The sequence below is a fragment of the Chelonoidis abingdonii genome, chromosome 5 (assembly GCF_003597395.2).
Source record: "Chelonoidis abingdonii isolate Lonesome George chromosome 5, CheloAbing_2.0, whole genome shotgun sequence".
Taxonomy (NCBI): domain Eukaryota; kingdom Metazoa; phylum Chordata; order Testudines; family Testudinidae; genus Chelonoidis; species Chelonoidis abingdonii.
Window position 1 is genome coordinate 20,222,250 of NC_133773.1, and position 26,968 is coordinate 20,249,217.

At 40.9% G+C, this 26,968-nt stretch overlaps 1 protein-coding gene across 5 annotated transcripts in view; it reads left to right on the top strand.

Annotated features, from left to right (window-relative positions):
* ARHGAP24 (Rho GTPase activating protein 24) overlaps positions 1–26,968 on the top strand; it is a 367,683-nt gene that overhangs the window by 317,195 nt on the left and 23,520 nt on the right. For 4 of the 5 annotated variants that reach the window (XM_075066121.1, XM_075066122.1, XM_075066123.1 and 1 more), the window contains 2 exons: positions 3,203–3,325; positions 16,098–16,305. In XM_075066121.1, coding sequence (XP_074922222.1) covers positions 3,203–3,325; positions 16,098–16,305 — 331 coding nt within the window. Of the gene's footprint in view, positions 1–3,202; positions 3,326–8,485; positions 9,503–16,097; positions 16,306–26,968 lie in introns of those variants that run through there. The other variant, XM_032800203.2, reaches the window with a different exon arrangement.

Here is a 26,968-nt window from a genome sequence, read left to right on the forward strand (position 1 = left end):
TGAATGATGGAACATACTAGCTGTTCTTGAAAGATTTCTACTCTCTGGGCCACATCCTCTGGGAAGGCCAGAATGAGAAGAGACCTTACGGACTTTTGCATCAGACCCAAAAAATAAAAATAAAGGCTCCTGATTTTGGCTCTGGAGAAGTGAGCTTGAATTTGGGGCCTTGGATTCAGTTTCCGGCCTCTGGACACCATGTACCCTTGAAGGGAGTTCAGATGCAAAGCTGGAATTTTGGAACATTCTAGCAGACGGATGCATGGTTTCTGTGTTTTGGTTTTGCTGTTTAGCATTTGCAAGTTAAATGTCTACTTGTGTAATAAATATAAGGCACTGACATCCTTTGATTGACAGTGGAGAACCAAATAACAATCAACCTCAAAAACTAGACACTGGCACCATTCTCAGGGATAGAGTACCAAGTGGGTAGCAGCAATAATGGTCAATATGCTTATCACTTTTTTTCTCCACTAGCTGGGAACACATTGAAGCAGCTGTCGTTTGCATTCAGTGTCAGGGCTGTTCCTGGCTGAGCACTGGTGACAGAGCAGAATATTGCTGTACATTCTGTAAACCGTCCTTTGGGCAAAATAAGTAATTAATGCTTCAGGCTTAGAATGGCATTTCTGTGCTCATCTCATGTTGTATTTTAATGGGTCAAAAATGCATCTTCTTATTCCAGTCCTTTGCAACTTTAAAATCTTCACCACATCATATGCTCTCTGTGTGTGTGAGTCAGTAAGAGGGAAGGAGAAAGAATGACAGCTGTTCCTTCTCATGCTTTAACTACCCTGGGACTGGCCAAAAGGAAGGCGTTTTTTGTCAGATAGCCAAATTACTAATGCTGAAAAAGGAAGGAAACTGTAGGGAACAGTTAAAGGGCCTGATTTTCCACTGCCTTGCATCTTCTGTTGTTGTATCCATCAGTGCAAAGTGTGTGCAGAATGTGCTCACTGTACAGCTGTGTAAATCATACAAGATGCAAAGCAATATAGAATGAGGAGGTCCATATTTTGTGCCTGTGCTTTTGGTTGGTGACTCAGAATATTATCAAAAATGAAATGTTGTGACTATTCATTTTCTCAAATAAAATATCAGTTCCTCTCCAGAGCTCTGCTCCTCTTTCAGTAATTCCTGTTTACTCTGACATTGTGACATTTTAAAGTACATTATATTTTAAATTATTGTGCAGCACTCAGAGCACCTTGGTGGGGAAGGGTGCTCTTTATAAAGAGTAATATTTGTATTATATTTTATCGCTGCAATTAGACTCCATATTTAATGGAAGGCTTTGGTGACAGTGTATTCCCTGAGAGTGAAGCTTGAGTGTGCTTCATCTTTATCCAGGAATCCTAAAAGAAAATCTAGCCTCTGCATTCACTTGGGTTTAATTTGGTCATATGTACACTCATGTACTATATATAGTCCAAATCACAGACTATTATTTATTTGTATTAGTCATGCCTAGAAGCCACAGCTGAGATCAGGACCCTATTTTTGTAGGCCCTGGAGAAATGCCTAGTAAGAAACAATCTTATTATTTTTACGGTATCCAAAAGTGCAAGGCTCTTTACAGGACACACAGAAAGCCAGAGTCCATGCACCAAAGAGCTGACAGTCTTGTGTTAGACATGATCCAAAGGGTGAGGGTGAAATAACAGGGAGAGAATGAGGCGAGGAAGGACAGGAGCAAGAGCAATAAGTTCACATGTTCACTTACTTGGCTCTGTGCACATTTAGATGGCTCAATTAAAAGTTTTATAAATATCTGAAAACTAATTTTTGTATGGCTTTGCTCCTCACCACTATCACCTGGGGAACAGATTCCACCTACTGAACTGAAGCACGGAGCACTGACCAAAGAGCTGGACTGGGGGATGCACAGGCTTCTGCCATCAACTTGTGCATGTTCCTAATCAAGTATTCTATGGTGCCATAATGATGGTTCAGATCTTCATTCCTTATATTAAAATAGGAATGTAGAGAAGAGATTAAATCAAAACATCAGATCTTAAAAATCTGAACTTCAGCAAAGCTGAGGTCTGGATCAAAACTTCCTCTTATCAATGGGCCGAAGTCGTGTTATTTAAATAGGCATTGGGCATGCCTGAAGCTATCTCCACACTTTTGTGTTCCCTCTGCATTTGATCACTAACAGAACCTTCAAAATCAGTGCTGTACACCATTGGATTCCTGACTATTAGCATGACTGTGCCTCACTTTTAAAATGACACCACCAATTGTGTACATCAAATGTTCTTGTTACAAATATGACATCTTTAGTTCCTGAACATAAAAATTGAGTGGCTGTCAATACTTTTAAAAAAGCACAATTTACTTCCAGTCTTGGTGTATAATAATTTCTGCAAAATGTCCAATAACTGTATCAGATTACAGATTAGCGCAGGTGCAAGATTTCTCAGATCAGTAATGGGGATTTTTTGTTTACAGATGACATTTGTCCTCTAGCTTTCTTTTTGGAACTTAATAGCTTTCTTTTCATGCTATTGACTGATGATACATATTCCTGCCTTTCATAGCTAGACTATGGTATCTAGGTCTGCATACTGCAAACTACTGTATTAGGAACCAGGACGTAGGTGGTCTTGCCTAATGGTCAGAGCCGGAGTTGGAGCCAGGAGATGAGCCAATGGTCAGGAATGAGGCAGGGGAGTAGGAACCAGAGATGAGGCAAGGAGCAGGGGCAAGGCAGGACCTGGGAGTGAGGACACGAATGTGGCAGGAACTAAGAGCGAGACAGGAGCAGATCAGGAACGAGGAACAGGGTTGGATCTAGATCATAGGAGATAGGTAAAACACCTGAGCCAATACAAAATTGTCACAGGGATCCTGCACAATTGCTCAGACAACCCACCCAGGTCCCTGCTGCTTAAGTAATGGCTGCAAGCCAATCAGGTGCCCCAGGCCTTTGGTGTCCTGATAGGACTTCCGGTGGGGCCTGACCATCTGAGATTAGTGAGGTGGTGCTTCATCTGTCTTCCTTGGTGGCAGTAAGGAATGTCTGAGACCTCAGCCCCGCACACTCCTGGGTTCTAGGCCTGCTAAAACCAAGGACCTGCACCCTCGGATCCTTACACATTGTCGCAGCTTCCAGCAGTCAGTTTGGTGGTAGGTGGCTGGCAGGAGTTTGGCTGGGCTGGAAAGGATAGAGTTTATATGTGATTGTCTTCTCTTGCAGGGGGAGACCGAGAGCGGATGACAGCTCATCATGAGACATACCTTCTTATGGCCAGCACACAGAATGACATGGAGGACTGGGTGAAGTCCATTCGCAGAGTTATATGGGCACCTTTTGGAGGAGGTGAGTCCAGGAGAGAAAATTTAAGAGTCACAGGAAAAAGATACATATGGCTTCTGTTGTTGTAAGTTTAGGTCCTAGTGAAGAAGAAAAAACAGTGAGTGAGCCAGATGCTTTAAAATAGTTGGACCAAGAACTTCCCATTCTCCTTTCCCATCATGATAGAGATCTCTAGGAAAATTGGTCTGGTGAAGTCAATCTTTCATGGGCAGTTTGTCATCTAGGGAATAAGGCAGACTGAGATAATCCCTAGGGGTGACATGCATTAATATTATTAAGTATTTTTGCTTCTCTCCCATCCAAAGATTTCAACACATTTTACAGACATAGTTAAATATGCCTTAGAATCTCTCTGTGAGGTAGGGAAATATTGTTATCTCCATTTGACAGGTGGGGAAAAGTGAGGCATAGAATGCTGAATAGACTTGCGCATTATCACAGAGGATGAAGATAGAACCTAGATTGCCTGACCCCCAGTCCTGTCTCTTAATCAGGCAGCCATTCTTTTCACCTAAGAGGACCCTGTTTTTCTTCCCAATACCAAAAATATTCTTCTGAAAAAGATACAGAATGAAAATGCAATGGTGGCATATTGGAGAAAGTAAATATGGAAGTATTATTTACTCCTTCTCATAACATGAGAACCTAGAGGTCACCAAATGAAATTAATAGGCAGCAGGTTTAAAACAAACAAAAGAAGTATTTCTTCACAATGCACAATCAACCTGTGGACCTCCTTGCCAGAGGATGTTGTGGAGGCCAAGACTATAGCAGCCTTAAAAAAAGAACTAGATAAATTCGTGGCGGATAGGTCCATCAATGGCTACTAGCCAGGATGGGCAGGGATGGTGTCCTTAGATTCTGTTTCCAGAATCTGGGAATGGGCAATTGTGGATGGATCACTTGATGATTACCTGTTCTGTTCATTCCCTCTGGGACACCTGGCATTGGCCACTGTCTGAAGACAGGACCCTGAGCTAGATGGACCTTTGGTCTGACCCCATATGGCCGTTCTTACGTGCTATTGTGTCTATTTGGATGCCTCTCTTTTCCCAATGACAACCTATGTGAGCAGGCTCCTAGTGAGGGGCCTCCAGTGCCACTGTGTCAGTTCTGTTGCTCTCTTTCTGCTCCTTTCTCTGTTCAGCATGCTGTTGTATATGTTGCAGTCAGAAAACACAGAATGGAGTCAGTGTACATAGTAGATTCAGTCTTGTCACCTTATATTAGCATGAGGAGAAACAAAAAATGGTATAGGCTCCTGAGAAAAAGGGACTATGTATTTTATAAGACATTTTTGTTAGGTGTAGGAAAGAGTTCAAAACAAAGATGTATTGGCAAATACAATGTATTAATCACCACTCAACACAGTGATGGACGTGCTTTCTTAGCATCTCCTATAGCTGGTTAACTGGTTCTAGTCCTTGCTGATGGAAAAGGCTGTTTCACATGGGGTAAGGTGAGACAGAATCTTGATGCATCTTGGTATCTACTTCAATTAGAATTTGTACCGGTCACAAGAACTTGGCATTGTTGGTCCCACAAAATCTGAAAGCCGCATCTGACTGATAATATTGTGTAAAATGCAGTGCACACTATTAGAAGCCCTGTGGCATTTATTTGGGCATTATGTGTAGAAGTTCTTTCTTCTGGTTAGAAATCCTGAAAAGCCAAATGGCCCTACTCAGTCTGCCCAGCACACCTGCTGTCTTTGAAAGGCCCCTTATACTGACCTCAAATACTATTATCATCATTTCAGGAAGAGCAATGGTTACACATTAATCATATTGTTTCTCAGGGCACTCAAGCCCTTACTTTTGGAGATGGGGGCTACTTTCCCATTAGATGACAGCATCTGTATTTAAACCAGGGAACTTATCGCTTGTCACCATTATTGTTTGGCTGTGAAAACAATGTCTGGCACCTCAGCAAGACTGTTCATGTTGTTCTGCAACAGAGAAGAACAGTTGTTGTAGCAGAAAACTGCTCTTACTGACTGAAAATTCCTTTTCCACCTATTAGTTAAACCTGAGCTTGAAGGAAATGATAATTTTGAACAAAATCTTTCTAAGGAACCACACACATTGCTTCACCTTCTGTCCAAGTCAGACATTTCTTTTTGGGCAGAAACACTGACCCCTGCCTGGTGGACTTCCCTGTGACCATCTGTCAGCAGGAGGCCTGTCTGGTACTGTCTCAAACATGCCTGCAGTCTAGCTGTCCTAGAGAAAATGCCTGCCAAAGGGATGGTAAAAGATGTCCCTGTAGCCTATTAGGAATTTGGGACCTACATAATAAGCAGGGAAGGGCCAGCACTCTAGATGTGATTCCCTATACAGGAAGTTGTTTTTTAAAAATCTGTCTTAAAAGGTCTGATTTTTCATTTTGTTTCTATTACAAGCATGGGGTGGGTCAGGGTATATTTTAATGTTCTGAAATTTTACTAAAGCAAAAATGTACATTTCCTGCAGTCTACACCCAGTTGTTTTCAGTTGTTTTAGAAGGACCTATTATATTGAACTATAATAGGCCCATTTTATATTCCAACCCAAAATCACTGTAAGCTACCATGGCAATAACACATTTGGGTACAAGCAGTACCATTTTGAGAAGAGGGAAGCTATGAGTCTACCTGCTTGTATGATCTCAACAACCATAGTATTTGAGTATCTCATATATATTGATACATTTATCCTCACAACTCCCCTGTGAGGTAGGCAAATATCTCCAGTGTACAGGTGAGGAACTGAGGCCAAGTGAGATTGAGTGATGTACCCAAGTTTGTACATGAGGTCTGTGATAGAGCTAGAAATAGAACCTTGAGCTCCTGAATCCAAGTTTGATGCTTTAGCCTTTTTTAATGTAAGATGGACTTTGGTGAGACTGGATTTACATATGGAAACCACTGGATGCACCCCAGAAGCTGGCATGATACTGTCACAAATGTAGTAATGTGTAGTGCTACCTGTTGGTGCAAATGCATAGCTCAACATGAGGCTCATTGTTTGCATAATACCAATTAAGTCTCGGGCATGGTGGGAGACTATAATTGTTGAACTACTGTTTGTTTGAATTATTAAATGAATTATTTTTAATTCAACTTAAGCCTTTTATAAATGTCATATTCATGTTGGCTTTCTTGAGCAAATATGTTAACTCTAAAATGAGTCTCGCTCTGGAAAACGTGAGTAAAATTATTTTGAGAAGTCCTGGCCAGAAAACAAAAGTTCTATTTCCCCCAAAATTTTGAGGCTTCGAAAATTGTTTCTACTGAACCTGGGTCCCCAAGACCCAGGTCCATACCCTGACTACCAGGCTGTTGACTATTCTGCATGGACACAGTCTGACTAGGATTTCCATCCCAGAACAGAGATACATTCCTGAGAGAATTCTATTTGTGACACAAATGCTGGTATTGAGCCGCACAATCTTGAGTGGCTTTACATTTCTAATGTATTTACACAGGGATACCAGACAGTATCCTAGGCCTGGAGACATCTGGGAATTGTGCCTCTAGAGAGTTGCCTATTTATTTAAAAAAAACGAAGAGAACTTGTGGCACCTTGGAGACTAACAAATTTATTTAGGCATAAGGTTTTGTGGGCTAGAACCCACTTCATCAGATGCATGCAGTGGAAAATAGAGTAGGAAGATATATATATACACAGAGAACATGAAAAAATGGGTGTTGCCATACCAATTGTAATGAGACTAATCAATTAAGGTGGGCTATTATCAGCAGGAGAAAAAAATCTTTTTTAGTGATAATCAGGATGGTGCCACAAGTACTCCTCATTCTTTTTGTTGATACAGACTAACACGGCTACCACTCCAAAACCTATTTATTTAATTGATTCTCATTTGAACTATTACTTTTGAAACTCCAAAAGATCTAATCAGGTCTCTTTGGCTGTTTTGTGACAATATGTAACTCACTACATGTATATTCCCCCCTATTTCTATTTAAATTGTGCCAGAACCAACCTGAAATAGACTAACTTTGCTGAATAAGGGTCCTTATTATTAACATCATTATTATTATTATTATTATTAATGGACTTGCTATCTAATTCCGTAGGTATGCATAAGGCTTCACAGAGAAAATACTGTATAAGTGACCAGATTCTCAGCTGGTGTAAATCAACATTGACTTCAGTTATTGACATCAAATGAGAGTCTAGCTCAAAATCTGTGCTCTCAGAGTTTATAATTATGCTATTTAGATAGATAGATTTAAACAACAATTTTAAAAATTCTATCCAAAAGCTGTAGTATCATAGCACTTAATTAGACTTACAATCACACTTACAATTAGACTTGATCAACCAGCGGCGTAAAAATAATCAAATACAGAAAACAAATAAACTCAGCCAACCAATTAATCAAAAGCAAAACACTCATTTTGCCCCTGCTGCCTAAAGTTTAGGACAAAATACAGTGAACCACGAGAGTCTTACCCAAATTATTTGTATGTTTGATGTGAAACATAGTTTTACATAGAACCGTCATATTTTTCTGAGTATTATAAACAAGGTTTGTGTGTATTCCACAGGTGTCTGTGCATGAGCTCTGTAAGACCACTCATATTTGGGGTCTGGCTGGTGACTGGAATGGTATCCTGGTCATGGAGCAAGCGGATCTATAAATAATTAACCAGATCATTAAATTGTTGTTTGTTAACTGGTACTAGGAAGGGAAAGGGGGGGTGGGGTGCTACCAAAGTGCTCTGAACAAGATTGTTTTTGAACCAAAAGAGCAGGAAAAATACTGAGAACATTCCTTAAAAAAAATATTTTTTTAAATCAGCCAAGGCTTCTAATGCTTGTTTGCACATGAAATTCCTTTCCCCGATTAGATTAAAAAGGCAATTTTTTTTTAAAGAAAGGAAAGGCCTGAGCTTTGATTGCAGAGCTTGAAAACAGAAATAAAGTGAAAGAAGGGGTTAGAGGAGAAGAAGAAACAACAGAGTTTTAATGGGTCAGGGGGTGGGGGTAGTTGGAGGGGGTAAAGCAGAGCAACGGCTGGAAACTCTTGAGAGCCAGAAGGGCTGAGGCTTACTGCCTGTTAAGCTGGCACACGTGACAGTGGCTTGAAGTCAACTCAAAGTCAAAAAAAAAAAAATCAAGGTTGCAGCAGCTCCCTCCTTTACATTGTTTTGCCTGCACCTGCTGTATGTGACTGGCTGAAGCAGAAGGCAGCAGCAGCAGCAACAGCAGCAGCATTCATAACACCTCCAGTGAGAATAGTAGTAAAGGGAGGAAATGAGCAAAGCGGCTCCCGTGTGGAAGTCTGTATTCTTCAGCAGATCCCAAGGATCTTTCGGCCAACACCACTGCATCTGATGCCTCTCTCCCACAGGAGCTTCTGGTAGCTTGAAGGTAACAAAACAACCGGGAAGCCCACAAGAACATCAGAAGGGGAGGCGGTTACGGAGGAAGGCACTTTGAAAAGAATCCATTATGGACAGAGAGTCTTTCGGGCGAAGGTGCCATTATTTTTGTTCCCTGTTTGTGGAGATAAAAGGATCTGGCAAGGAGTATCTTGGAGAATTCTTCAGGGCCTTTCTGTCATTGTTCTCTCTTCCCCCTTGCGCATCATGACATGCTGACCTTTTCCAGTGGAATTTGAGTCCCCTGCCACTGTACCTCCAGTTGCAGCTGACAGGAACAGCTCTCCCTCCCCACATCCACCAGCATATACCCCTCTTCCACAGACACTTCCATTTGAATAGAAGATGCATCTTTTGGCTGAAATTCTTTTGTTGTGACATTGCCTTGTCGCCAGTTGTCTCACCACAGGAAATAAAAGGAAAAAAAGAAAAGAAAAAAAGACAAAAGGAAATTCTTCCCAAGCAGAATCGAAGCAGGGAAGGAAACAAAAACAAAGCAAAAAATCCCAACTACGGAGATCTAGAAGATCACAAACCTCCAACTTTAGAAGAAAAGTCATCGTTAACTCCCCTCCACTCCACCCCCATCAATCAGTAACAATGAACAGTTACAGTCTTTCATCTGGATGCAGCTTCTAAAGGAGGGCTTTGCCTTGATACTGGGTCTCCGGCCTGTAGGATGCCTGAAGATAGAAATGGTGGGGTCCGTACCTCAGGGGCCTTAGCATCGGCTCCTTTCATTCCTAAAACTACCTATAGGAGAATTAAACGGTGCTTTAGTTTTCGCAAAGGTATGTACAGCTTGTCACTGTGTTGTGCTTTGCTGTTAGAGCCTTTTATTCTGATAGGTCAAGGAGGCCATGTATTTAGCACCAACAAGAAGTCCAAAACAAAGGGTATGAAACAATAAGGATGCCAACATTCCATGAATGATTTATTAATTTCCTTGTTCATTTGTATTTGTAAGCTTAGCATTGTCTTCTATGTCTAACAGTCCATGAATAGTCTGGTGGAGTGAGGCAGAAAGAATAAATTTTGTGGTGCATCAGGGTGACTTTGAACTAAAAATCACAGGGGTGAGGGAGTTGAACCTGTTACACCCGGGGTGAGCCATAAGATTTGCAAAATTGGAAAAATAGATCTGATTGACACTTATTCCCACATGAGAGGAGGGGATGAGAGAATTTACGTCAGTCCAGGAGTCCAAATACTTGGATCCAAAGATGTTGGATTTCCACACATGCATTATGCTGTTGCATATCACTTGCTTTGTTTCATTCTATTCCACTGCAGCTTGTTCACCTATATCCATTTGCTGCAGAGACATTATTAAAGCCAGATTAATTCTGCATTGCACATAATCCTAATGATTAAAGCATGGTCGTTGTGGAGGTAAAGCTGGCTTTCAAAATGCATCAACAGGTAAAGCTAGAAGAGAAAACAAAAAGATCTGAATAGGAGGTGATGCGGAATAGGAGGCTGAGCACCAAGAAAAAATATAAATTAACTCTTTGATGAGAGAGGGGAAACTTTGTCTTCTGGAATCTGAGAAGAAGTGTATCACAGCCATTTTTGTGCTGTTTTTAAGAACTACTATGAGTATGTGAATGGAAACTCTCATCCCCACTCCAAGGCATGAGTTCAGGGCCACACACAGGGGTTAATATGGTTGGAATCCTCTCTTCAGCCAACTCGCAGCAACATGTAGCCACTCCCCCCAGTTGGATGAAGTTGCTAAGTGCAACTGGATCTGGCTCTTATTTCCCCATAGTTTGCAGGTCCCATTACTGTGCTCCCATCTGTTCCCTTCCTAGCCTACTACTAAACTGCCACACACAGTGGTCTGCAACATTTGCCAATCTTTCCCAGCACGGGTGCTTGCTGCCTGCCCACTATGTTCAGCAGTAACAAGGTGGTTCCATTGCTCTGGGGGGTTTTGCCCACACAGGCAAAAGTGAACAGGATATGCCCTAAAGGAGGAAGCAGCACTAGCCATAGTTTTTCCAGTGAAATAAATGCAGAGGGCCTGATTTTTTTTCACAAGTGCACACAAAGGGTGCTGAACATCTAGCCCTAGATTTAAATATTGCTGATAGATTTGTTTTTAAAAAATGAAAAATTGGAGCTAATCGGCACCTCTGAAAATCTGGTTGAGACGGGACATACATGTCTCTAGTCATACAAGTTATGTACTGGTTGGTATAACTACTTCTCCATTGCTGTCTGCCCCTCCGTATGAGCTTAACTATTCGAGGAATGTTCAGAATTTGAGAAAAGGATTAACAGATTAATTTGCAGACAGTTGACCTTTTTTACTTAGTGGTGCCGCGGGCTTCTCGTCGAGAAATGAGACTTTCAGCTGTTTTGGTTTTTCTGTACACTTTAACACAACAACTCTTCTGTTCTGAAAACTTGAGTGAAATCGCTCTGTTTGCCGGCAGGGGATTGAATGATTCAGCAGGAGCCATTGCTGCCCATTTGCACTTGTGCCAGTTGAACTGTGCTTTACATATACAAGGTCTTCTCCAGAATAAATCAGCATGGAAGTCTGTGGGACAGATTTGCAGAACACTGTGTGCATCATTAGGACATGATCCAAATCCACTGAAGTCAGTGGAAAGACACCCATTGACTTCACTGGGCTTTGGATCAGGCCTTGACTGTGGATGCACATGCAAATAACATTTATCTTGGTCTAGTTAACAAAATTTGGTTCACAAAAATGCTGTAATTGCACATGTGAACTGTGTACCTATGCATGCAACTATGCAAGAAAGGTTTCTGAAAATCTGGCCCATAGACTTAATATTGGAGAAAATAACTTAAGAACATAAGAACAGCCAAACTGGGTCAGACCAATGTTCCATCTAGCTCTGTATCATGTTTACCAAGAGTGTCCAATGTATCAGAGGGAATGAACAGAACAAGTAATCATCAAGTGATCCATCCCATCATCCACTCCTAGCTTCTGGCAGTCAGAGACTAGGGACACCCAGAACATGGGGTGGCATATCTGACCATGTTGGCTAATAGGCATGGATGGACCTTTCCTCCATGAACTTATCTAGTTCTTTTTTGAACCCAGTTATAGTTTTGGCCTTCACAACATCCCCTGGCAATGAGTACCACAGGTTGACACTGTATTGTATGAAGAAGTACTTCCTTTTATTTCTTTTTAAACCGATTGTCTATTAATTTCATTGGGTGAACCCTAGTTCTTATGTTGTGTGAATGAGTAAATAACACTTGGTTATTCACTTTCTCCCCACCAGGCATGATTTTAAATCTATCATATCTTTTTGTACTCAGTGATACTGGTTGAGAGCTGGTTACGGGCATCTTAATACTATGCAGCAGCCAGCTGCTTCCAATATATTACTGCTTGCGCTGAAGTGCATCTGCAATTTATAACACTATAGAAACATTTCCCCCCAGTGCCTCAAAAAACTCTATTTTCACGACATTCATTTCAGTTTAGATATGATTTGAAAGCCAATTCCATAAGAGGGATGGGGGAGCAACCTAAATAAATTTATTAACCTGAAATTATGTGTTTTGACAATGGTGTCAGTGGAAATATGAACCTATAAGCAGTTTAATGGATTTGAGAAATTGTCTCTCTTCTGTGCAGATTTAAGCAGGCCTGTAATATGAATCAGAAGAACATTAGTGGAGCGAGAAAAAAGTACAGTTAACGAGATAGAGCTCATCATATTAATTGTTTTTTCAACAGGCCTGAGTTGTACTTATAATTATAATCCACATTTCACGCTGATTAATTTAACTTCAAAAGTATTGAATCTTCTATTTAGTGCCATAATGTGTTATGGGCTGTTGGTGAAGGGGGAACTCTGAGTGTCTGCTCATAGAATAGCTTTCTCAGGGAAGGCCTTGGGTTGAAATGGCTAGAGCAGTGGAGAAAACTTCACAAGGCTGATATGAAAAAAAATAGATTAGTTAATTTCATGCTAAGCAAAACATTTTCCAGTTTCATCTCAGTTACTAACAATGAGCTCCTATCTTCAACAATAGGCAGCTTCTAAAAGGGGGAGTAATTGCTGTTTTCAGTTATGATTTGAAGCATATGTGGAAATAGAAGCTAGAAATCTAGTAAGAATAGGGCTTTGTTACAAGATTCTTCTTCTGGCCCAGGTTGGAAACTGTGCGTCTTGTGATATTTCCGTTTCCTGGCCACTCTCACCCCACCCTGTATGTACTAAGGGCATGCTGAATTTGAAACAAATTAAAAGTTTACTACAGTTTTACCTGTATTGACAAATATTCAGATTTATTTCAAGGTTTAGGGTCAGTGTTTTGTCAGGTCAGATCAAACTATTCCCAGTGATAAATCAAAACTCAGCCTTGGCTTGTGAAAAATATGTGGCCAATTCACATTCAACTAAATCAAGGCCCTGACTCAGCAGGTCACCAAGAGCTGCTGACTTGTGGAGTTGGGTACAATCGCATGAGCAGAATGGGATTTGAATCCTTCATGCTGCTGTGAGCGTTGTGATCTCACCACGTGCTTTCAACTGAGCTCAGTTGGACAGCACTCCTCCTGAACTAGGGAGGGAGTGGAGGAACTCCATTATACTGCCAAACAGCACTCCTTAGCTCTATCAGCTCAAAAACCACAAGTATGTTTAATCCTTCCATCATCCCCACATGGAGCAAGCTAGAAACCAAAATGTTATTTAATAAATAAATAAATAACGTAAGTTCTGTGGACTTCTAGTAGCTGAGACAGGGACCTGGCTGGACACCAAACTTTCTGCGCCAGTTAATCTTTCTCTAAGCTCCATTAACTATGACATTCAAATATTCCTTCTGTAGCTGCTGATGGTTCCCGTTTGGCGTTTCTGCCATATGCAGAGAGAGAAGCTAGAAGAGAGAGTTCCACCCCTCTCCACCCACCAACAGGTAGCATTCTTAGGCAGGGACATTGGAAATCAGAACTCTGCTATTCCTCTATCCCAGAATCACATGGCTGGACACAGGAACTAGAATTTCCACCAGCTTTCTTTATTATGGTATATTAGTGAAAATAAATACAATTTAAAAAACAAAAACAAAACAAACTTTAAAGATTAGATTTAGTTTTAAGAAGAAAAATGGACTCAAAAACTTGCTAATTTGAATCTTCCTTAAAAAAAATGTTAAGTCACTGGAGCTGTGCATGCTTATCAAAGGGAAGAATCTGACCTATTGGATTTTTCTCATTCTATGGCTTATGTAATAGGAAAGGGAAGTCTCTCAACTGTAAGCCATTATTTGGAATTCAACTCCCATCTGAAAGTTGTTTAGTGTCCTCTTGTATATGAAATGTTTCTTGCTAGGAAACAGATGCTCACATCACAAAACAACCATCACAAATGACATTCTTTGGAAGAAGGACCCAAGGTTTGAAGGGAGTTGGAGATGCCATTATTAGCAGGGAAGAAGTCGTTACATCCCCAGATCAGGTTTGAAGTGCATTGCGTAAGCAAACTTGCACTGTTGTTGTTCATAGCTTACCTGTCACGTAGATCAATACAAGCATTAGACTTCAGGGCTGTTATCTGGCATATTATACCACCACCTGCTCTTTCTCACATACACATTTTGTTGTTGTTCTAAAAGACACTAATTGCAGCTTGTAGTAAATTATAAGAGTGAGCGATGTGTGTGTGTGTACCTAACGTATGGTCTAAATCAGAGGAGCTGACCACCAACAACTCCAGCTGAGGTCAGTAGGAGCTCCAGCTGCTTTACAGCTATGAAAATCTTAGGGTAAAAATTTCAAAAGAGCCGCCTAAGTCCCATTTTCCATTCTCATTGAAAGTCTATGGGAATTAAGCTCCTACTTGACTTATGCCCCTTTTGAAAGTTTTAGCCTGAGTATAATAAGAGTAAAAAGTTCTTATATCTTTGTCATGGTATAATTCCCCATCCTGAATCTTAGCGTCCAAAAGATGGGGTACCAGCATGAATTCCTCTAAGCTCAATTACCAGCTTAGTACTTGTAGCGCTGCCAACAACCAGGAATTCCAGTGCCTGGTACACTCTGGTCCCCCCAAAACCTTGCCCGGGGAACCCCAAGACCCAGATCCTCTGGATCTTAACACAAGGAAAGTAAACCCTTTCCCCCACCGTTGCCTCTCCCAGGCTTCCCCTCCCTGGGTTACCCTGGAAGATCCTGTGATTTAAACTCCTTGAATCACAAAACAGAGAAGAAAATTCACCTTCCCTCCTCCTTCTCTCTCCCCCTCCCAGACTCTCACTGAGAGAGAAAGTAGTCCTAACACAGAGAGAAAATTAACCTTTCTCTCCCCCTTCCCTCCTTTCTCCCCACCAATTGTCTGGTGGATCCAGACCCAGTCCCCTGGGGTCTCACCAGAATAAAAAAACAATCAGGTTCTTAAACAAGAAAAGCTTTTAATTAAAGAGAGAAAAACAGTAAAAATTATCTTTGTAAATTTAAGATGGATTAGGTACAGGGTTTTTCAGCTATAGACACTGGGAATACCCTCCCAGCCTAAGTATACAAGTACAAATTAAAATCCTTTCAGCAAAATACAAATTTGAACTCCTTCCAGCCAAATGCACAATTAAACTCCTTCCAGCCAAATGCACATTTGCAAATAAAGAAAACAAACATAAGCCTAACTCGCCTTGTCTACCTAGTACTTACTATTTTAAACTTATAAGAGCCTGTATCAGAGAGATTGGAGAGAAACCTGGTTGCACGGCTGGTCACTCTCAGAACTCAGAGAGAACCACCACCAAAAACTAACAGCACACACAGAAACTTCCCTCCCTCAAGATTTGAAAATATCCTGTCCCCTGATTGGTCCTCTGGTGAGGTGACAGCCGGGCTTACTGAACTTGTTAACCCTTTACAGTCAAAAGAGATATAAACTACTTCTGTTTTATTAACTCCTACTATCTGTTTATGACAATCTTAGATGTGATATTAGAGCTGTTTCAGTGGTCATGTACACTTAACTTCAGCTCAAAGAGTAAATAGGGGCATATGTAATATCTTGGTTCACCACTTTTGTGACAGAGTTTTATGTCCCTGCGTTGCTTTCCCTTTAGGATTTGAAGGTAGTGTTGTGTTTTATTTTTAAAAGTTACAATATTCTGTACCAATGGTTCATGGTATTTTTACAGTTATGTTTTGGATCATTATGAAAAAATACAGTGGTGTAGTGATTTTTATAAAGGGCACTAGATGTGAAATTGAGCTCTTTATCCCTGGATTTAGGAGCTGACTACCCTTCTATTTGACTAATCTGTAAGGAGGGCTGGTTGTGGTACAAATCATTAGTGCACAGACTTCCCTCTTTGTTCATTCCAATGCTATCTTTCCCTCAACCCACTCATGTCACTCCTTATTATGCATAGGTATCTTTGGACAGAAGCTGGAAGACACAGTCCGGTATGAGAAGCGATATGGGAACCGTCTGGCTCCCATGTTGGTGGAGCAGTGTGTGGATTTTATCCGACTGCGGGGGCTGAAGGAGGAAGGACTCTTTCGACTTCCGGGCCAGGCTAACCTTGTCAAAGAGTTACAGGATGCATTTGACTGTGGAGAGAAGCCATCATTTGACAGGTAAAATGCACAAAATTCCCCCTACTTTAAGTGGTCTGGTCCAGAGCTTGTGTGATCTAGTGTACTGTATGATAAAAGGCATTGAATCCTTCCTGAGTTAGCGTGGTTTGAACTTGCATAACTTTTGCGGACTTTTCCACGTTTCCTGTTAACAGCCTAGCGTTTGCTTCACTTCTCACTGTAGTATCTGATCTCAATGTGGTTTTTTTGAGAAATTCCCTTTTTTTTTTTTTTTTTTGGTAGTGACTTAATATTGATGCCAGTTAGGAAATGTATCATAAGCAATTCAGCTTACTCAAAAATGTCTAGACCCTTTGACCTTATCACCCCTAGGAATGGGTTGGTGGTGGGTTTTCTTTCTGCTGCATCAAGGGAAATGTTCTCTTATCACCGGCCTCAGTATGTTCCATTCCCTGATGAAATAGATAGAAGGACGAATCTTAAATTAAGGTTGGTGTGAGGTTTATTTTTGCTTTTTTTAAAATAAGTGATTTAATTATAGTCCCTTGTGAGGGTCAAACTTCAAATGGTATTGAGGGTTCAGGTCAGAATAGCATCTAAATGTTCAGCTAATTATCCAAACTGATAAAATAGGAACTTTCTGGACCCAGAAATGAGCCAGTGCTATTGTTTCAGCTGTTAATGGTCTTGACCTTTCATTGCCATCTTCACCCATCTCTATATGCAAGGGCTTGGTTTAAAGGAAGTTCTGCTCTGAAAATGACTACGTAAGAATGGTACCATGTAGCAGTAGAAGCCAATCGCTTTCCTTTAGTGACAAAAATATTTTTTTTCTACTCCCAGTATAATGAACCCCAACTTGACCCAACACCAGGGATTGAATCAGAGATCTTCAGTGCTAAAAGCATGAGACCTTTACTCCAGGAGCTGGAGGAATGCTAGTAGTAATAGATGTGGTAATAGAGTAGATATAACATGCAGAACCAGTGGATTACACCAGCACCACTGAGCCATTGTAACTCTGGGTGAATGACAAGAGAATTAACTAAATTCCAATTACAGGCTGACTGTTGAACCTCCATTGTCTTCAAATTATATCCTTGGTGACACCTCTACCAACTCTTTAGAAGATGAGAGGGTTGTACAAGTGTGATGGAGGACCTAACCTGAGGGTGGGGGCGGGGGTGCATTTGTTATACAGGATCTTTGACTGTTAATGGTGCCTGAGCCAAAATGAGTCAGATCTTAGCTGGAGTTTGTGGGTCTGGTCGTTAGAAAACGTTTTTGTTCCCTCCGAAAATAAATACATTTGATATGGAATTGGAGCGACACTATACATGTTGAACGCTGTGATGTCATTTTCCCCTCAGTTCTGCATTTTCCAAGGAGATCATGAAAGTGGCAGTGCACGGGAAGAACAAAAGCTATTGCTTTCATGTCAGCTTTATTACTTTTTAAATGAAAAGTGGACCAGGAGCAAGGTTGGCTGGAGAAGGGCTTGATGGGGTTAGAAACCTAGCAAGTGACATTGTTAGAGGGATGAATTTTTGCATCAGAATGTAAAAGCACACCATTTTTTAGTTTAACTAGAAAGATTTTGCAGAGCTGTACTATGGAGAAAGGCATATTTTTAAAAAGCAATGAGAAAGCTATTGTAGCCAAGCTTTCTTTGAATGCATTTTTTCTTTGTTTTATCCTTTAAGCTAAACGTTAGTAATGATATCTCTGGCCAGAGATGCAGATGAACTGACATTGGGATATAAATGAACCACAATGAGACTTTTCAATGCCCCCAGGCCAAATGATTGAAAAGAACATTATATTTTAAAATAACCCACAAAGATGCTATGTCTAACATTCTGGACAGAAGTGCGTCTTTCAAGTGGTGTGCAGAGCTCATCCATTATAAAATAAATGAGTTGAGAGCTGAGCAGCATGAATATTTCTCTCAGGTTTCTCTCACAACACCTGTATCACGCTAGTGAGCCGCAGGAACGAGCTTGCTGTTTCAGCTTTAGAAAATGAAATGGAGAAGAGGCTTCATGTGGAGCTGCTGTGAAGCAGGCACATAGCTGCAATGGAAGCAGTTAGAAACATTGGCAATAGTTACCTAGAATTCTCTGGCATTGCAGTTTTTCTTCAGAGGCTTGTGTATTTATAGTTAATCCCTACCTCAGATGTTTGTATGAAAACAAGCTTCTGTGTTTTTGTTGGCTTGTTTGTTTTCCCATGCTTTGGGAGGCAGTGTGGTGGGCTTGGGGCCAGAGCGCTTGTCTGGGAGTTGAGAGATTTGGGTTCTATTCCTGACTCTGCCACTGTGTGACGTTGAGCAAGACACCTCTCTGTTTTCCCTCCCACCCTTTGTCTTTTCTGGTGAGACTGAGAGTTGTTCAGGATGGGGACTGCCCCTCACTGTGTGTTTGGACCGTGCTTAGCATAACGGGACTCTGATTTTGGTTGGAACCTCTAGGTACTACTGCAATATCAATAATAATTGAAGACTGTATCCTGCTGTTCCCTCCAGGGCTACCCTGTGCTGTGGATTACCCTGTGGAGAAGGGAAGACCATGCTGTAGATATACCCCTTTTCCCCTGCACAGCTCTGTCTCTACTTCCGTAGATAACATTTTTGCTGTTCTAGGCAACTGCGTATTCTACTGGTTTGGTTGAGCCTGTACTACAAGAGGAACATTGGAAAGTGACTATTGTCTGAAAAGTGACTGTAAAAATGAAATAGTGGGGGGTTGCAAACAGGGCCAGCTCAAGGTTTTTGCCATCCCAAGCAGCCAAGAGGAAAAAAAAGCCGCGATCTCAATCTGCTCTACTGCTGCCGCTTCAGTCTTTGGTGGCAATTTGGTAGCAGGTCCTTCGCTCCAAGAGGGAGTGAGGGACCCGCCACTGAATTGTCGCTGAAGAGCTGGATATGCCGCCCCTTCCCCTTGGCCACCCCAAGCACCTGCTTGCTGGGCTGATGACTGGTTCCATATTTATTCTCTCTTGTGGACTTCCGGATTCAGTGTGTTTAGTACACAAAAGACTAATCTGAAGTCCAGCATTGGAGAACCATCCTGGGATCTAAATATCAAGCTGTGTTCTTTCCTTCACAGACATCACCAGTAATAAAGGTTTTTTGCAGTTGAGTTGATTGACAGTTTTGTTGATGATGCATGAAACGAAACAGAATCCAGGTCACTATTCCATAGCAGTATTGGTTCTGCATCTCTAATTGTAGGAAGAACTTGTTTTGGTCAATGGAGTTATGACTTGGAAACACAAGGAGCTGATGTTTTGCATAAGAAGATGCTATTTTCACTTTGACATTTTTCTGAATATAAATAAACTTTAAACAAAGAGTTCAATTCCATTTTTTGTAATAAAAGGAGAGAGCAGTGAAATATATATATATTTTAAATGCTTACATTAAAAAACCACTACTTAGCAGACTGTTCCTGTAATATTTATATGAGGCTTTTTTGGTTATTTTAGTAAACCATCCTTAGAATTTGGGGATGGGAGGAAGAAGGCAAGATTTTATAGTTACCATATTAATAAACTCTGCTTTAAAATAGCATCACTGTGTTTTAAAATGTTGCACTCTCTGCTTGGACATCTTACACGCATGAGCAAGGTGGATATTTAAAGCAATGGGTATTTTTTTCTGCTAAGGTTCCTTTAAGACATTTGCTGTCCAAGGTCCTGTAGCTCTTTCCCCCACTCCCCTTTCCTTTTCCTGTGCACATCCTGTTACTTTGATTTGGCAGTGAAGACCATCAAGTGAACTGCAGAAGAAAGTACATGGTTCAGTGTAAAGGAAATGATAAAAAGCCTAACTTGAAATCAGTGTGAGCTACATGTTTGATGCACTGTAACTCTCAGTTTAGGTAGCAGTTTGGTACTCAGTTGGTAGAGTTAGTTATAAAACTATTTAGCACATCATTAGTACCATTCAGAGAGTCTCAAAGTACCTTAAAGACATTAATGAATTAAACTTCAAAACAGCGTTATGTGGACAGTATTATCCCTATTTCTCTCTCTCTCTCTCTCTGTACATCAAGTGAAATTGTATTAAAGAACATCTCCGACTGATAATTTCCTACCTTGATTACCACTTTTAAATATCCCTAATACTTCCGGTACCGTTTCATTAGACTTTTATTTAAAAACTGTCACTTTTAGACAGTCAACTTTGCTTATCATTTGGATTGTTGCTTCATTCTGTTGTGTTGAAAGTGTTCTAAATTTAGTCTCTTGGTCCAGCCTTGTCAGTGTAGGTAAAAATGGATGATTAAAAAAAAAAAAGTTTAAATCTGATTGTTTTTATTTAAATTGTATTTTAATTTAAATTAACTACAGGGATTTTTTTAAAAAAAACCAACCTCCTATTTAAAATTAAATTTGAAAATAATAATATAAGGTCTTAAATTTATTATAATCTATTAAATGCAAAGAATAATATTAAGCAGTATGTGTTTGCTTTTAAGTTTTAAAGAGCATCAAACCACTGAACTGGTGGAAGTTACTGGCTAAGCATCTGGAACCAGAGTTTGCTGATGTGCTAAACCAGCTTCTGACTACAGAAGATTTTTCTGCACTTGTAGAGAGAATCTTTTCTTCATTTCAGTTTAATGACTAGTTCGTTCAAAATTAAGAAACCAATGGGAATTGGAAAATTAGGAAAGCTAGTTTTTCTCCTCCAATCTATGATTAAAAAATTGGTGAGTGAGGATGAAATTTACTAGTTTTAAAATCTTGAAAGGCATGGTGACCAAAAACAATCAGTTCAGCTAGCTAACTATAAATCATACTTCCTTTGTTTAATAAATCAATTACTTTTAAATGCAAAACATGATTTGATAAACTTTTTTCTTATATATCCAGCACATTTAAAGTAGCCATATTTAATTTAATTTAAAAAATGCTGGTTTTATACTTTTTTAATTTAATTTGAATTTCTGTCCAAATAGAGCATGACACAAATCACAGGTAATAAAATAATCTAATAAATAAGAAATGCTTCATTCACCATTTTCTAACATAAAAAAGAAATTAAAAAGTAAGAATCCAAATAAATGCAAGTTAAGCTATATAATTGTTTAAATATATGTATATAGGTATAGTGTATTGTCCTGTTTAGCAAAAAAAACCAAACAAACTCCACCAAATTTAGTGCAAAGGCTATATTTAGTTGCAACTCCACATGTTTTAATGATTACCAACTAGTGAGACTCAACCCTTCTTTAGGAAAATAAAAAGTATAAATGCAAAACATGATTAAAATCAAGGTTTCCTGCTTGCTGATTTAAATCATTATTAAATTGGTGATTTAAATTGCTTTGATTTAAACCAGTATACCTTGATGCTTGTATAAATATATTTATAATTATATGCACAATATCTATCAAGATCAGCTATTTATTTTGTAAAAATTGGCCTGGAGACTGCTCCACCGATTAAAGAAAATAATGTGAGATTTTCTTCAGTTCATAACTTTTTTCTGGAAGGAAGTAAAATTGGATTTCTCTTTTTATATTGTTTCTTTCCATCTTCTGTTCATCACAATTATTAGGTGATGATATGAAAGTCAACATCTCACAGGAAGGGAAAATATTTGAAATGTTACTGAAACAGACATAAATATTAATGCAGAAAGATTTTCATAGCTATTTCCATCGATGTACAAGATCTTCAGAGGAGTTTAAAATTTGTGTGTGTGTGAGGGGGAGAGAGAGAGAGAGAGTGTGTACACATATGGACACGTGCTGAGGCAGCAGCATATATTACTGTTCAACAAATGTCTCCAAAAAAGAAAAATCCTAATAGGTTTCTTTTATAGATGTGGCTTCTTCTAGAGAAGAACACAATATATTAAGAATTAAAATATTTCCTGCTGTTCTCTTCAGCGTTGCTAACAGCTGAGTGGCTGTATGTGATAGCTAGCAGTTGCTGAAGGATGAATTGTGTTATTCAAATCATCCAAAATGTGGAATTGGATATGAGAAATGTTTATGTGCATTTAATCACTGGAACTGTCAAAGCAAAAGCACTTTGGGAGCCACTTGGACAAAAAACATATAAATAAATATATCAAGGTCATAAGCATATTATGTTGAATTCTTAATGTATTGAGAACTGGACTGCCTGTCTGTGGTTACTGTAGCCTCGCTTTTTTAGCATGAGCATGTTACAAGGGCACCATAAATTACTTCTCACTCAAAATTTGACCTAAGTAAGGGAAGTTCTCTGGATTCTAAAGGCTAGTGTGTGTGTGTGTTTGTATATCTGGGAACAGAATTCAGGCTATGTGTCTGTCTTTAAACAAAAGAGAGAGAAATCACCCCTTCATTTACACGAAATAAAAAACAAACTTCTAGGCACCTAGATTGTTATTGTGCTAGAGCTAGAATGGGGCTTTAAGTCACTGCCCACCCAGGGTGATGGAAGTGGGGAGATATGGGCTGTGCACCAGGAGCAGAGAGTTAGGCATGACACTTCCAAAAGCAATGTAGCAGCACATTCTGGGATGGCATCTGCAACATCGCTTTACAGTATGCTGAATACGTCTCCCTGCATCTTCCCAGCTCATCTGAGGGTGCAGCAGGGGAAACCCATGTGAGGTTCGTAACAATGTTGTCAGTGCTGGAGCAAGATGGAAATTATTTTGGGCCCTTGGCTAACATGAAAGAAACCAGACTGCTTGTGCCCTCTGCCCCACCTGTGTAGAGCTAGGCATGGTCAAGCCCATAACTTACTGAGGTCTTATGCTCTCTCTGCTGGCTCTGCAGGAAAATATTCCACCTTTCTGGAACTATGATGACCTGGCTGATAACGCTGGCACATAAATGAAGCCAATGCTAATTTCAAGCCCCACTTGGCACACTGGGCATGAGGTGGGGAATAACAATGTTTGCCAAACAGAAAGAGGGCAAACTTGATAAGGAGAGGTAATTTTATTTTCACATTCCTAAGGAGACAAGACAAACCATGGAGAGTTTAAAACTGACTGAAACTATAAAGAAATGAACCAGTTGTTGCTTGACTAATGATCATGTGCTTTATGTGAGTTTTCTTTTCTGAATCTAGATACAAAAATCAAATGCTAGAAATCCTAATCAAGACAAAAGCTTGTGTAGATTGAAATTAGTGGTGCATTTAAAAAAAAATCAAATCCTCTTTCATCTTGAGGCACTAGCTTTGGTGCTGGGAAGTCCTTTATTGTAAACCGCTTTCTGGGAGGTGTGTGTGTGTGAGAGAGAGAGAGAGAGGGATTTATGAGCATGTTACTGAAGCTTTCTAATATCTTTCTGTCCCTTTTATTGTGGTGTATGGGAGGACGTGATGCAAAGAGAAGAAAATGCAGCAAACACAATAGAGCAAGGTCATGGAGTACAATATTACAAATATCCTTAATCTCAACTCCAGAATTCATTATTTAAGGCCTCAGTCCAGCCCATATCTCCCAGTTGGCGTAGAAGTTGCCAAGCAGTGGAGCCGGTGTGGTTTTGATACACAAGTGAGAGAGAGGGCTGGATGAGCAAACTCATATGGTACCGAACTCAGTTCTTTAGAGGCCAAGAGCGGTAGATGAGTGGGGCTATGGGGGATCCGCCATGAGTGAATTCTCCTGTTCTCTTTCTTAGAGGGCATTGGAGCCCGTTGCAGCCATTTACATACGTTACTCCAGGCTGCACAGCAGCTGTAGGCCTACTTCACTGAGCCCAGCCAGCTGCTCCATGGTTTGGAGTGGAGTGTTCTTTCTCACATACTACCCTTACCTGTCTAGAGTCTAGACAAGACTGGGTCCTGGGCAGATGATTTTAGCCCAAGTCCATGCTTCTTACATTAGCACCTAAGAAAGGACTATTAACCTCTCAGTGTGAACAGTCATCTTTTCTTGAACCCAGAGTCTCATATGAGTGGGGACTTCTGCCCGTGTCGTCCCCAGATAAATTCCATAAAGAAACAGATGAGTTTGTATGATCACTTAAGCAAGCTCTTGCACCCCAGCAGTCCAAACATCACTTTGTCCCATTGTTCATTGTCGGATATAACTCCCAGGGAAAGACGCTGCAATGCATGCTCTGCAGATTTTTCTATTATAGGGTGCAGCAACAGGGTGTTGCTTAATGAGGTAGCAAGTCAGGCAATGTACCTAACATAAACAATGAGGGGCACTTGCATTCACTGTGATGTGAACTGTAAGCCCAAAACTTTGGAGATCCAAGGGGTGGGGCTGTGGGATACAATATCAACATATCCCCCTGCATACACCATTAGCCATTTTATATAATAGGTACTCTTGAAATATTGGCTTCATTTATTAGCTGCATGGACAAATCTCCTCTCATATTTAAAATAATGTGGTTGTAGTAGCTGCCAGAAGGAGTTTCCTTCTCCCCTTTCCTCTGCATACCAGCCAGATTAGTGCCATTATCAGTGTTCCACTTTTCAATTATTGGCCTCAACAGATGCTCTCGTCTCTTAAACTCTGGTACAAGGCAGAGACCTACCTGGGTCTGATAGATCTTCTAGTTAACAGTTTCCTCCATCCTTTTTGCTATGAAGGCTAACTGGAAATGATGGATCTGAGAACACCAAACTCTTTGAGGCTTAACATGAGCCGTGAATAGTAATGTGATCATCAAAAGCTCTGGATCTATCCCTGATACATTATTGATGACTTATTGAATAGTGATCTCTTCTCACAAAGTGAAATTATCATTCAGCATTGAGGGGACTAACTCTCTCAAAATGATGTTTCCCAGTCGTTTCGTCTTGGAGCCCACCTGGAGATTCACTGACAGCTAGTTGCCCTCCCACCACAATGGCCCATTTGCCATTCTCCAGCCAGTTGCTGACATCTCTCCTGTTTTCTTCCTGTGGCTCAGACCCTCCCTCCATCATGCCTATTTGTGTTTTGCTCCCCATCCCCTGAAGACTTGCACACTCCATCCGCCCTCCCTCTGTGCCCTGTTTGGTGTCAGGGCCATCTATTAGTGGCTCAAAGGGTGAGCTGGATGCTACAGGAGCAGAGAAGAGAAACTTGAGCTACCATGCCTGAGCTTTCAGCCACATCCAAGCAAGCTGTTCTTGTATTTGAGGCCAATACAAGAGATGGAAGGGAATGGCTCTCAGAAAACCAGATGTTGCTTTACCTGTAGCTGCAAGAGCATATTTGCAGTAGGGTCACAGTAGATCTAGCATTATACTCCTTTCTCCCTGGACTAAGTGGATATCTTGTACCCCAGCTTGGCAACCTCTGCACTACTTCTCTTTGCCCTCCTGCCTTTGTGCAAAACCCTTGTGCAAAACACGTGTTGCCAACATGATCATCAGTGAAGTGGACTGAAGAAAAATAAACAGCAAGAGGTGAAGAGGAATTTCTCTGGGAAGGACTCACCCCAGTAAATTTGATTGTACGTATGTTTGTTTGTTTGTTTTTGTGTTTTAATTAGGCCATAGAACTTTGCTCCAAATAACTGAAGGCTATCATGTAGATTTGCAAAGTGTTCAGCAGACCTATGTGACTCTCAAGAAAGAGTATCGCTAACAAAATTATACAATGGGGAAACTTGAAGCATAGAGAGGTGAAGTGACTTGTTCAAGGTCCATGGCAAAGCCAAGAGCAGAACCCAAGTTTCTTAACACCCAGTCCTCCACTGGGCTTTGATGCCCCCATTTGGTGAAAACTGTTTCATTAGGAACCAGATTTGTGGAATTTTGTTAGGTGTTGTGTGGAGACAGGGCCGGCACTTCCATTTAGGCGGCCTAGGCAATTGCCTAGGGCACCAGGATTATTGGTGAGTAGCATTTTGCCGGAGGAGGTGACTCTGGTGGAGCTGCCGCAGTGGTGCCTGCGGACGGTCGGCTGCTCCTGCGGCTCCGGTGGACCTCCCGCAGGCACCACTGCGGCAGCTCCACCGGAGCTGCGGACCAGCGGACCCTCCGCAGGCACCACTGCGGCAGCTCCACCGGAGCCGCGGGACCAGGGCGCGGGGTGGCGAAATTGCCATGCGCCTAGGGCGCTAAAGCCCCTAGCGCCGGTCCTGTGTGTAGAACACCAGAAACTTAATGCTTTGAGTTGAGAATTTTGAGTTTTATTCAAAATCCAGAAACTCACAGTTATACCTGATGGGACATGAATCTACGTGAACGGAACTAAAATGCCTTCCCATTAACCCTTGCAGACCAGAACTACTAAGCTCAGGGAGTGGCCTCTAGAGAAGACAGCGGTTTTGAGCAGTTAGGAGTAACTGTTTCTGATTGACTCTCAACATGATATTTTAAGGGTCAGAGGGAGCCAGCTTCAGCCCTGCCTTGTTGGTGCAAAAACCACCATGACTGAAGGTCTTCGAGGGTGACAAGGGGAGGAGGCTGTGGTGCTGTCGATGAAAGCCAGAAGTCTGAAGTGACACCACTACCCCGCCCCCCAACTGCTGTTTGCACCATAATCCCAGCCTAGTGTTGATTTGGAACTAATTGAGGAAGAGGATTTTTTGGTTTTGTTTGATTTTCTCACCTTCTCTCCCCTCTCCCCCCCAACTTCAAATGTAACCACTTGTAAGAGATTTTCTTTGTCTAAAAATAGCAGGATTTTCCAGGAAATGTGCTTCTTCATCTTTCTAATGACTTTGCATAGAACTTTGGAGACTCCTGCAGTTAGCTGCAACTTTAATAAAACAGGAGAAAAGTCTACGACTTTGTC